Here is a 12,314-nt window from a genome sequence, read left to right on the forward strand (position 1 = left end):
GTTTTTTCGTGAGTCTTGTGTCACACCCACTACTGCTGCTTCTACTGCTGACTGTGTTGGTGAATGGGCCAAACACCCTTACACAACCTACAATTAGGCTGTAATCAGAACCGCCTACTACATACTACTGCCAACAGCAGTATGTAGTATGTACTGCATACTGTATGAGGTATAGTATGTAGTATGAAACTGTTAAATAGATTTATTTTGCAGCATGCTACACCAGGCTTTGCTAGTTTCCGGTTTTCAAAATCGGAACAATAAGACGAATATAAATGTAAGTACACTTAAAACTCATTCTTTTTTAAAATCTTATGTATGAGAACAAGGCTGCAGCTGATCTGTAGCAGATGTTTGCTTCGGTATATTGGTGCATAAATAAGAATTATATAAAATAAGAGCAAATAAAAAGCAAGTGCTATAACCACAACTGTAACATTACACTAAAAATGTCTATTTAGAATAATGATAATAATAAAGCGACAACAGTCCCATTTCATTCCACTATTATTGTTTTGTTTCTTTTTTAATCAAAGTGCTTTTAAGTTACACAAATCTTTATTTAACATTACAACATTTCTCAGAAAGTAATGACAGAATAACAGCGGTACGAACATTTAAACTGTCTCACAGCTGCGGGTCTTTCCTCTCAAGTTGTTGCTGGACTCATCTGCTGCGTTGGCTGCAGAGGTCTGTGTGGCTGTGAGCTCCGTGAGCTGGCGTGAGGACCAGGGGGCTCCGTGAGCTGACTGGGCGGCTCGTTAGCTAACCCTGCCACAAACGTTCGAGCACATTCTCGATTTGTCAACAATTTCCCTAAAAATGCCGATATTTAAAATCTACACAGTTGATTTCTCACCTCAAAACTTGTTAGAAGTGGATTTAGTGATGAAACAGCCTATGAAAATTGTAAAACAAGTTCTGTTGTTGTCCTCTAAAGAAAAGACGGGTTGTTGTTGTTACAGGTCCAGCGCTTTGCATTATGCGAGGTAGACTGGTCTGATGCATCCTGGAGAATTTCTCTCGAATCAGTACGCCATCCGGGTATTTTTGGCATACTGCAGATTTTGCTTTTGTTTGCATTCTACATCTGGGCCAAATCGGTACATACTACTAGTATAGTAGGCGGTTTCGAATAGTGTTAATTTTGTCAGCCATTTTAGTCTTAATCAATTTAGTCTTAGTCCTGTGTCAGTTTTTGTCATATTTAGTCCACTGTGTACTATTTCTTAAATCAAGTTTTAGTTGAATAAAAGTCTTTGTATTTTAGTCAAAAGAAAATCAAAAGTATTTTAGTCTAGTTTTAGTCATTAATCATTTTAGTCTTTTCTAACTCATTAGCATAATTTTGATTAGCATTTTGATCAATCTGCTCTAACCAAAATAGATATTTATCATTTTAGTTTTTATTTCACTCATCTCACATATAGATAAATTGTTTTGTAAAATTTGAATGCTAGCTTTGTTCTCATTTTTATTGCAAAGGAGACATTAACTTAACTCAATTCCCAGGTGGTTAACCTTGGCATGCCGCTTCAAGTTCGTAGTGTTTTTCCCAAAACTTTTATAACCACATTGCTTGCCGTCCGATATAATTAGGCACTCTGTTTTTTTGTCCAAATATTTAAGCACCTCTTTCTCCCGAGCATGTTGTGTTCATCACCAGAGTTCACATGCTCCACAGTACAGTAATGTTTTCTTCACGCACCAGGCGTCGCCCCGGTTGGCCAGCATTCCAAGCGCAGGAAGAAAATAATACCGCTCAATGAACACATTGCTCGAGTTAAACTTCAGAGGGACAAAATGTGGCCTGTAGTATTTTGTCTCCTCATTATACTGACAAAAAGAAAGATTTTATTAACGTTTTGATTTTATGACATATTTTAGTCTCGTCATTTCTCACCAACAATATTGCATGTTAATATAGTAGCATTAATTTGGGTGGCTGTGGCTCAGGAGGTAGAGCGGGTTGGCTGTTAATAGGGTCCTTGGGCAAGATACTGAACCCCGAATTGCCCCTGGCAGCTGTTCCGCCAGTGTATGAATGTTAGTTTCTGTTTGAGCACTTAGGCTCAGTGTGCGAATGGTGAATGCAGTGTAAAAGCGCTTTGAGCGGTCGAAAAGAGTAGAAAGGCGTCAACAATCTGACATAAGACCCAAAAGATCTAAAAGCAGATGCAACAACGCATTCTGTTTCCGGGAGATTTTTCCCCAACTGCAATTGCCTTTTGCTAAATGGAGGATTTTGTCAGGATAAGTTCAGGAAGGCGTGACATTACATGTTTTTCTCTGAGCCAACGTGTCATGATGGAGGAGTGGCTCGCTGACATCTCCCAAACATATGGATAACACACTGTCTGTAGCAACGTAAGAAGTGGGATTAGACACAACAGAGTGACAGGTTGGTGTGCAGACTAGCTGTGTGGTCTGGCTTTTATTTCTCCACTTCAATCAGTCTGTTTCTATTAAAAGTGTGAAAACGCTTTATGAGAGGTGTTGTGGGATGGGATGTGTTCTTCACCTTGATCCACACTGCTGAGCTCCGACGTGTCGCCCCCTCCTCCTCCTCCTGTCCCGCCTCCCGACGCATCGCTGAGCGGGTCACTTCGATTGACGCTCTCCCTGGAGCCAAAGCGCACGCGGGCGCCGGAGCGGGAGCTGATGTCAGGCGACGTGTCGGACAGCCCCGGGAGGTCCTCCGCCTTGGTGGGTGTCACCGTGAAGCGCACTGATGCCATGTCAACTTGCTTGGGAAAAAGTATAAGGGGGAAGGCAGGGGTGTTGTGTGTGACACAGAGGGAGAGAGACGGGGTTGGGGAGGGGTCACGGACTAGCTAGCGGGGCTGCGCTAAGCTAGGCTATCTCCCAGGTGATGCTGAGGTAAGGGCGGCCTCTACAATTTGTTCTTTTGCTGCTGCAATTCTCCATTGAAGCAAAGTGGTTGGCTGCCAGCAGGCATGTGAAGGAGAAACTACAACAACAGGCCTCTTCCTGTGTCACTAATCTTTCTGATTCTGTTTAAAATATGGTGAATTTATAACAGGGAGTGACACACAAGTCCAAATTCCTTTTCTATAGATGTGTGAACGTGTAGTTTACTGGTTTCAGTCAGCTATTGGAGATGAGAAGCACAAATACACAAAGAAATTAGGCTTTTTATTCTTGTAATTTCAAGCTATATTTTTCCCCCCATCTTCCCATCAGACAGCACTGAAATGATGTTTCTGCTCTTTGTACAGTATCTTTTCTACCTCCACTATGTCTTGGTCCCTATGGATCAGGACTGTGGCTCAGTATAGCAGTGTGTTATACTCGTCTTTCTCTGTGCCGTCTCTCAAGTAAACAACTAAAATATTTCTGCCGTGCACACTGGAGATAAAAAAATGCCCTTCTACTGATAGCACCCATCAGCGGTCACAGCGAGGGTCGGGGATGCCAGGGTGGAAAAGTCATCAGCACAGAAAGGAAGATGATGGGAGGGAAATGAGTGAGATAGAGAGAGAAAGAAAATTCAGACATGAGTTTATACAGCAAACAGCGTCTTAAAATATAAGTAAGCTACATTTGATTTAGCAAATGGTGCCCTTATCTTTATATAAATGTAGTCTGTTTTTCAGATTTTGACCAAAGCTCGTAGCTGTAATAGTTATCTCCAAACAGCATTTGTGGAATGTGTTTACTTAAAAGATAATCAGTTTCACACGGTTTTACAAAGCTTGCCCTGTAAAATCAGCAGGCTTCAACATGCCTTTCTACAAAGTAAAAGGTCATTAAAAAGTGACTACTCTGGATATTACACACTAGATTTATTTTATTCACTTCTGATCAATATTAATTGTTTCTCTTAAGCACTCAATGGATGCTCATGCATCTTTCTAGTGACTTATGCAAGTTAAAATAAGTCTGGAAAAATGATCCTTCCTCATCAACATGACATCACTCTAAATGAAGGAGCTGTAAAACAATAACCAGTACAAACCACACTGTTCGTACCTGCAAGGCACACTACGTATAAAGTCAACAATGCAATGTATTCCTGCCTCTTGGGAAAAGAAATGACATGACAGGTGGGTATAGCGGTTCTCTTAACCCAGTTCATAATTTAATTATTAAAAGGAGAGCAGTTCCAACCGGTTGTGCTGGTAGCTGCTGGCTGTTTTCTCTCCCTCTGCATGCAGAGACACGGCACATGTCCTTGTTTTCTAAAGCTGCACACCTCACACGCTTTGTCTGTCCACGTTCAGAGATGGGCAGAGGAGAGACAGCAACGATAAAGGAGGAGAGAAATGCTTGAATCCGGGCTCTTCTCCAAGAGGCTTGCGACCTCTGAAATGTATAGCAATTGTAAGTCGCTTTGGATAAAAGCGTCAGCTAAATGAATAAATGTAAATGTAATGTACCATAGTAGTGCTGTAACAGCAGATTTGGCAACTACAAAACCTTAAGTTTTCACTTTCTGTCCACTTTCGGTCGAAATAGTAATATTAGAGCACAGCGAGGTGCAGAACATTTTGTTCTTCTTCCTGGAAACTGAGCTCAGATTTCGTTATTTATTTTTTTACTGTTATTTTTGCATCTTGCAGGACTGTTTTTCTGTTCAATTACACAAATATGCTATACCACTAACAACTGCCTTTCCACCGGGGACTTTTGGGATAATTTACATATTATTCAAACACTATCAATGATATAGGTTTTTTATGAACTCTCTAAAGTTTTATCTGTGTTTAACATATAATATGGACCTACGTGTCTGAAATAAAGTTGATTGAATGATCATTAAATGTCTGTAACTTTACCTGTTGGACTGTCATTTAACACCAAGTTAAAACATTTCCAGCATAAGTATCAGAGGGGAATCGCCAGCCCCTAATTTTAAATATGGCATCAAAGCACAAGAACTTATACCTAAAATATTTTTGCAGCTATAATAAGGCTGGGCGATGTGGCCCAAAAAAGTTATCACAATAAAAAATTTCATATAATTCGATATTGATGATTATCACAATAAATGTGAAATCATTATTTCTTCAACTTTAAAGGCTAATTTTTGCTCCTAAGTTGATGTTGAAAAAACAAACCAACTTATTATTAAGTGTGGTTTTAAACTTCTTTATGGTCAGAACAAACACTTGATGCCAAACAACTGGATCACTTAATAAATCTGAGGTCAAAACAATTACAAAATTATGTAAAATCCTTTTTTTCCAGTCCCTTTCCCTCAACAAAATTAACATCTTAATTAAAAAAATAAAGTGCTAATTCGTTCGTGATTCAAATGAATTCAATCAAATATTTATTAAACATGTGTTATATTGTTTTTGAGGAAAATTAACGTTATATTGCGATAGTTATGATTGTTTTATTGTCCAGCCCGAAGTACCGAGTGGAAATAAGGAGCTAATGTTGTCCTGCTCTCTTAACTTACCCAGCTGCCGGATCTCAAGGTGGGGGCGGGGGGGTGCAATCAATATGATCCAGGGGCACGCGTACAGCCAAACAACACGCCTTTATCAATTAGGATAACCATCCTCTTAATTAGTCCCAACCAGCAACTTAAGGAAAGCCCAGTGGATGCTGCGATGCTCGGCTGCTAACCGCCACTCAGCTGCTACTGTAAGCCAATTAAGCTAGCTATAATTCTGGCTTGAACCGGTCACCTCCCGATATTAATGCACACAGACACAGAGAGAGAGAGAGCCGGCGTTATAATACAAGTATGAGCAGATGTTGTCTCGACCTAACCCGTGGATAGTATTTTCATGACAAAAGGTATGCGGCAGCTGCGGTTTCATGGTTCAAATAAAACGCATTTATCACCGGCTGAAATCAGAAAGGCGCGCAGTCCCTTTGGGATAAACTGGTATAAAAGAGTAATTAGCCTGTTCTTGACAAAGTTGTGACTGTCGTTTATATCAAGCGGCGTATAGCGAAGAGCACAGAGCCATCACTTGGGTAAGCTACACGGAGGGAGGGTGTATCGGGTGAGTTGATCGCTGGCTGTTTCTCTACTCTGGGTGCAGCTAGCCGCAGCTAACGTTAGCCCGAGGCTAGCCATGCCGCTGATTAACTCGTCCAGCCCTCTCTCTCACTGACAGCGTCAACTGCCCGCTGATATTTTCAAACACCACATATTAGTCACGTAAAGCGCATACCTGGCTCAAGTTTCCTTCAAAGGACGTATCCACCATATGGCTGTTTTCAGTCACATCTGGTAAAGATTTGGATCCTCTGCCCGGTTTTTCTCGGCACTTTTTCTTTTTGTCCAACCGACTCAACGTAAGAAAAAAGAAAAACACGCGAGTGCGACTGACTGGTCCCGTTTCCCTTGCCGTAGTGACCGTTGGCGCATGCGTGACGACGAACCAGCGCTCAAAGCTGGATGGGATGTGTAGTCTTTAAAAGATGAGAGCTGGATTGGCTCTGTTGCAAGATCCCTGGGCGTGCTGGAGTTGAAGGGAATGAAATGGCAAGGGGTGTTTTGGAATGTTTTTGAAATGAAAATAAATTACTAATTACATTAAGCAAGACAACAGAGTGGTGATTACAGACAGAGAGAGGCAGCAATCAGAGCCAAAGTAGCGCATTTTATAATAAATTCAACCCCAACAAAACCATTGATTGACTAAAACCATCAACACTATTTCAGTGCAGTTTGACCTTGGCAAGGATTATGGGAAAATGAGACCAAGGGGAAACAATATTATTCTTTGCAACAAGAATAAACAGGCATTGTTATGGAACCAGAAGAGATTCTGATTCAAAGTTATCACAGTTTCTTTTTAAAACATTTTATAATCGTTCTGGTGACATAAAAATCAATTTGAATAGAAATATGAAGTTAAAGCAGATTAATAGTACAAAATAGTGTCACCTCAACATTACTCAGGTAAAACCTCAATTAATAGCCCTTATTTGCTTAAATCACTGAACTCACCCTGCCTATATCAGGGACAGGCCTTTTTATTCCTTTCTTTCCTTTTAATTCATGCCGGTAAATCAAAATTAATAACTTTGCTGCTCATCGTTTCCATAAAATGATCTAAACGACTGAATTGTGGACCATCTTACCTATCATACAGTGTGCAGCTGAAGTAGTTTAGCAGTAGCTCAAGCGGGCGAGTCACTATGGCTGTTTTTTGGCAGTAGTACTTAAGAGTATATTTTGCTGATGTAGTTTTACCTAAGTAGGGAATGCAGGACTTTTACTTGTAATGGAGTATCTTTAAATTTTTGTATTGGTACTTTTACTCAAGTAAAGGATTTGAGTTCTTCCACCAGTGTCACAACCACAGAGCCCAAGCATAAAAGTAAGTATTGTGTATGTGTTCCTTTTGTTTGAAAGCATTGGCTGCAGTTTACCTGAAGTCACAATTTAATATTCCACTGTTTTTTAGTAAAGTCCCCCCCCCCCCCCCCGCAGGATCAGCAAATCACGTGTGCAAAGCTTCCTCAAATCTGACTCATACATGACATTACTCGGGTGGGGAAATTGTTGGAAGTCAACATTCATCAGAAGATATTCAGGCTTTCTAAATATAGCAGCAAAGTTTCCCGCTTTAATCATAAAAATCTGATTTTGACTTTGATCATGACAGACAATTGCATCCTCCTCACAACTCATGGACAAGACTTAATACAGTATATTTTCACAGGTTTCATTTCATAAGGAGACAGGAAACCTACAAGTAACCCCTTTCTAACAAAACATTCTTTCATTTGATGTTTTCAGGATGATGGGAGAGGACAGTGTAACACAAAGGTGGGAAATTGCCTCAAGGGGTTCATTTGGGTTGAGATCTGGTGACTGAAGGCCATAGCATAATGATTCACATAATTTTTATACTCAAACCATCCACTGACCCCTCACTCTGTATGGAGCATACATGCATCAATATTTTATCAACTCATTTATTCTTCTTTAAATTTGTCCATCCATCTCAGTTTCACACACAGGCAACACACTGCAAACCATCAACCAAACATTTATTCAGCATGAAAACAAAATTATAAACTTAAATGACGGTCAACAAATTAGGGTACGTAAAAAGACGACCCTTAACATCAACGACAGCTGATATTCAACACCGGAACACCAGGAGCTTTGGGTGAAACTGAAGACAAGTCCTGGCAGCACTTTTATAATTTGGGATCCTGAATGTGTTTTTTTGCTTTATAGTCCTCCGCTTCACCTTCATCCCTCCATTTATTGGTCTGACCTCCATCCATGGCTCGCCTCACTCTCTCTCTCTCACAGAACAGGCCTGGGCTGCTGGGTGAGCAGAAGGTTGAAGCGTTTCTTCACCGTCACCCGGTGCCGAGAGAACTTGTCGTCTGGGGAGAACCGGGCCGGGTGGGCCGAGCTGGTGGGCTGACCGTCAGGACGAACCTTCTGTTGGTGACAAAGAAGGAAAGATAAAGAAAAACAGTTCTGTTCATTCCATGACCGAGGAAATATTAAGGAAATCATGATAAAAGGCATTTTTAGATATAATAGATCTGCTGAGGTTCATAACCATGTCAGGATTCTCAAATTTCACTAACTGGACAACTGCTTTGTGGTGGTAATTTAAGAACGAGTGGATAACGATTTTACAAATAGCAATGACCAAATGTTTCAGTATATGTTTGTAGTAGTTGTATATTTGGGCTGCAACAAACATTTTCCTTTGCAATTAATGTATCAAAAGTTTTGATTAACTAATTAAAAGTCTAGTCTATAAAATTTCAGAAGGCCACAAATTCCCAAGGTGAACTTTTCCTTGCTTTGGTCAAGACCAACAGTCCAAACTCAAAGAGATTTAATTAACAACGGAGGAAAAAAACAGCTGGAAACAGAATGTTAAAATATATTGTCTAAATTTATCAGCAAATAATTTCATCTCCTGCATGTTGTTAAACTACAATAACTAAAATCTGCATAATATAACTTCCATTTAAGTCAGTAATGTAGTAAACACCCAAATGTCTTGAGCAGCTAAGGACCACAATGGAAAGTTTTATCCTTTGCATGACTTCAACTTTTGAAGAACAGCTTTTATGTTTCACTGTAGTTTCCTTCTTTTTGTGTATCCATGGCTAATGCTGTCTTTCTTTGTGTCACATGTATGCATGGTTTCTCTTGTGCAATTGGCCTTGACGCACCTTTTATTTTGATCACTGAAAGCTCAATGCTTGATTTCAAAATGTGTTGGTTTTTGTGACGTTTGTAAAGTGGGTCTATATTTCAGTCGAGGTGTTTTGCCTCAGGTCTAAAATGTTTGACCCAAAGCATGATTACAAAGTAGATAATTAGAAATATTAGTACACTTAGTGTCATTCGTAAGGGGTTAAGTGAAAGGAGCATGGCACTGGCGATGCACTTTGAATTGCCTTTCTTCTGTGTTTGATTTTTAACTAGCTTTATTTCTCCCCTTAATTCTAAAATTAACAGTAACGTAAGATATTTAATTTCCATGCCCCCAGCTGCTAGCTAAAGTTAATAACGTGAATCAACGTTGATTTAGTATACAGAAACCACGATTTGTTTCGACACATAAGCCGATGCATAGCTGTATTTAAGTGTAACTACTTAAAAAGGAAAGTATATTTACACGGAAAACATATGAAGAGTGTAAACAACGTTAACGATACCTTCAGAGTGTAGACTCGGTCCCCGGCCTCGTTTAGGTAAAACTGCAGAAACATCTCGACGAAAATTGTTTTATAGCTTAAAAGAATACAAAATATACCGACGAGCTTTTTTATATGGAAAAAGACTCAAAAGGTTGCAGGTAACTCGCTTTTTTTCTTCTGAACTCCACGTGTGGCGAAGTTTCTCGTCGCTCGGGGAGCAGAACGGATATCCGGTTTAGAATTCGAGCCGCACAGCATTGTGGGAAATGGGGTTTCCTAATATGACCCGTTGCGCAACATCCCAAAGGTGAATTTCAGAATCGTAGGTGAGAAAAAATTTAAATGATTTTGAGGTTGAAGGTTCGTTCGTGAGTTTGGAAATAGTAGGTCTTAACCCAAGGTCCATTTTCAGATTTCTTCTGGAGCTTTCAGCCACATGTCGTGGACTTCACCACCAGAGGATGGAGTTTGCCCAGTTGTAATAGAGATATTGGCAGTTCTCATCACGCTTGCCATAGATGGAGTATGGAGCTTTTTAAATATTACATTTATATAAATAAAATATCATTAAATTTAACAATGTGTCTTTCACCTGCATAAGAACACAGTGAGAAATGTTTGATATAAAATACTGATTAACTTTTTTATTGTTCAAAAAAAATTATTAATTTTGCTACATAAACATTCCAACACTATAAAACAATTCTGACCTTAGTTTTGTCTATGAACATAGCTGTATAATACTGAGCACATGAGGATTAAAAGTTGGCTGTGTTATTGTGCAGCCGCAAATTAGCTATTTGAATCAGGCACCAACTATACACTGTAGTATCTATACTGTAAAAGGAAACTAGGAAGTATATAAAAACTGCAGTAAATTTAAATTTATGAGACTTCATGAAGTTTGGAATGTTTATCTGCACAGAACTTTTGACTTTAAGAAGCAAATCAAGTTTATTTTTAAACAGCAGATGCAAACTGACTGTACCGGTTGAAGACTAATCATCTCTTACAGGACAGGTAGGCCCAATGAGAGGGAACTATTACAGTTACATTGTTTGCACTGAAACAGTAGCTTTTAACTTACATAAATTACAATTAGCATTAAATGTTTACAGACATGTTGAAATAAGTGTAAAAAACTAAGACTGCATGACCAAAAGTTTATTCCATTGGGAGTTTATAATTTCACATAGGAGAGGGTTGAAAGAAATGCAAAAAATGTCAGCTAATATAATGCAGCAGTGTGAGTAAGTTTTATCTTCTTAAGTTTTATCTTGTTAGGGACATGTGCACAAACCCGCTGTGTTTTAATAGTGTATTCAGTGTATTCAAAGAAATTAATTCAATTAATCATTTAAAAATGTGTAAATAAAGAAATATAGTAAATACTGTTCAAATCAGGAGCAAAATGAACCTGACTGTTCCACCATTTAACACTTAAAAGCAACTTCTGTCATTTCACCACAGTTGTGATATGTGTGCTGTTACATAGTATTAGCAGATACATTAAGTCAGTTGTCATGAAGTCTGTTGAAATGCAAGCTCTCATCCAAGGATGCAATCATAACAGTACCTGACCTGGTGCAGTTGGCCAAGGGTTCATGCAGTGGACATGTAGGATGTGTGCAGTACGATATGTTCTTGTGTTACTGTTTTCTGTTTTGTTTCTTTGCATTACATTTTAAGCTGTAGTTTTATTATTTCAGTATGTGGAACTGCAGTGCAGAGTCCATTAAAGTATATTCCACACTCTTCAGCTCTGTTTATTGATCTTTATCTATTTACATCTCGTAGTCAATAAATACTACAGCATTTCTTGCAGTTGTGATTTGGCTGGTCCTTCAGGTTGATGGATTTTGAGATATATTTTGTCTCTCTGGTTTTTCCAGTATGCTCTCAGGCAGTGAAAAGAAAACCGTTGTTTTTTTGCCCTGGAGCATTCTGGATAAGAGAGAAGAGATAAACTCAAGGTTCATGGGAAAGCATTATGAAATACTGCCAGACCGCTGAAAACATTTTCGATCTGGTTTTTGACTTGCTGAGTAACTGCTCATGTTTTTGTCATGGTATATTTGTTGTTTAAGTCAAATTGCTACTGACTTTTATTCTCACATTCCTCTGACAGTTACAAGCAACAGAGATAAAAGATGGATCCAGCAGTGTTTTCTCTGCCGGAGATCATCACTCATCCAGGATCTTCTAATTTCTTCCCACACTATCACCAACCACGTCCGGCGTATACATCTGCCTCACAAGAAGTAGACAACCGTGGACTGATAGAGCCGTCCCTTTGGATAAGCCGTGAAGTCATCAGCCGAGGACAGTTTCATCGATCAGGACCTCGCCATGTGATGAATGAATCTGCGTCACAGAGAACTTCCACAGTTGCAGAAATGCTCCGGAGCATAGCTAACACTGAACAAGGAAGAACGGACACACAGTTTTGGACACAATGCAACTCAAACCAGCGACATCTGATCCCAGGCCTAACTGTGCCCATCGAACCCCAGACACAAGCCCAGGACAGTCTCTCTCCGCTCAACCTCCAGACTTTATCACCAGATCCAAGGTCCCACATCCCAGCCTGTACTGACAGCACTTTAACCATATTTACTTCCTGTTCTCCACACAACTCTTTCTTGCTAAATATGAGCCCCGTCGCCTCCACTGCGAATACCAGCTTTGGTTTTAGTCCC

General features: G+C 39.6%; 2 protein-coding genes across 7 annotated transcripts in view; both read right to left on the bottom strand.

The window, feature by feature from the left end:
* The window catches only part of LOC119912258 (solute carrier family 12 member 6-like), a 31,103-nt gene extending 24,625 nt beyond the window's left edge, over positions 1 to 6,478 (bottom strand). The window contains exons 1-3 of one of the 6 annotated variants that reach the window (XM_038731362.1): positions 6,156 to 6,476; positions 3,252 to 3,394; positions 2,522 to 3,112 (exon numbers count right to left, since the gene is read on the bottom strand). In XM_038731362.1, coding sequence (XP_038587290.1) covers positions 2,522 to 2,738 — 217 coding nt within the window. In that variant the 5' untranslated portion in view covers positions 2,739 to 3,112; positions 3,252 to 3,394; positions 6,156 to 6,476. The other 5 variants (XM_038731364.1, XM_038731360.1, XM_038731359.1 and 2 more) reach the window with 5 other exon arrangements.
* Positions 6,479 to 7,962: 1,484 nt separating this feature from the next.
* On the bottom strand, positions 7,963 to 9,855 carry nop10 (NOP10 ribonucleoprotein homolog (yeast)). Its single transcript, XM_038731368.1, has 2 exons — positions 9,634 to 9,855; positions 7,963 to 8,392 (listed from the first exon to the last, which is right to left on the bottom strand). The coding sequence occupies exons 1-2, from the start codon at positions 9,685 to 9,687 to the stop codon at positions 8,252 to 8,254; spliced, it is 195 nt and encodes a 64-aa protein (XP_038587296.1). The 5' UTR covers positions 9,688 to 9,855; the 3' UTR covers positions 7,963 to 8,251.
* Between the last annotated feature and the right edge of the window lie 2,459 nt (positions 9,856 to 12,314).

Source organism: Micropterus salmoides, unplaced genomic scaffold (genome assembly GCF_014851395.1).
Source record: "Micropterus salmoides isolate LMB-PRFRI ecotype aquatic unplaced genomic scaffold, ASM1485139v1 Ms_hic_scaffold_2, whole genome shotgun sequence".
Taxonomy (NCBI): Eukaryota; Metazoa; Chordata; class Actinopteri; order Centrarchiformes; family Centrarchidae; genus Micropterus; species Micropterus salmoides.

Bases quoted from the DNA above. Each gene is read 5' to 3' on its own strand.
- nop10 (XM_038731368.1), bottom strand. From the start codon at position 9,687: ATGTTTCTGCAGTTTTACCTAAACGAGGCCGGGGACCGAGTCTACACT. The intron at 8,393-9,633 runs GTATCGTTAACG...TGTCACCAACAG, and splicing joins ACCGAGTCTACACTCTGAAG to AAGGTTCGTCCTGACGGTCA.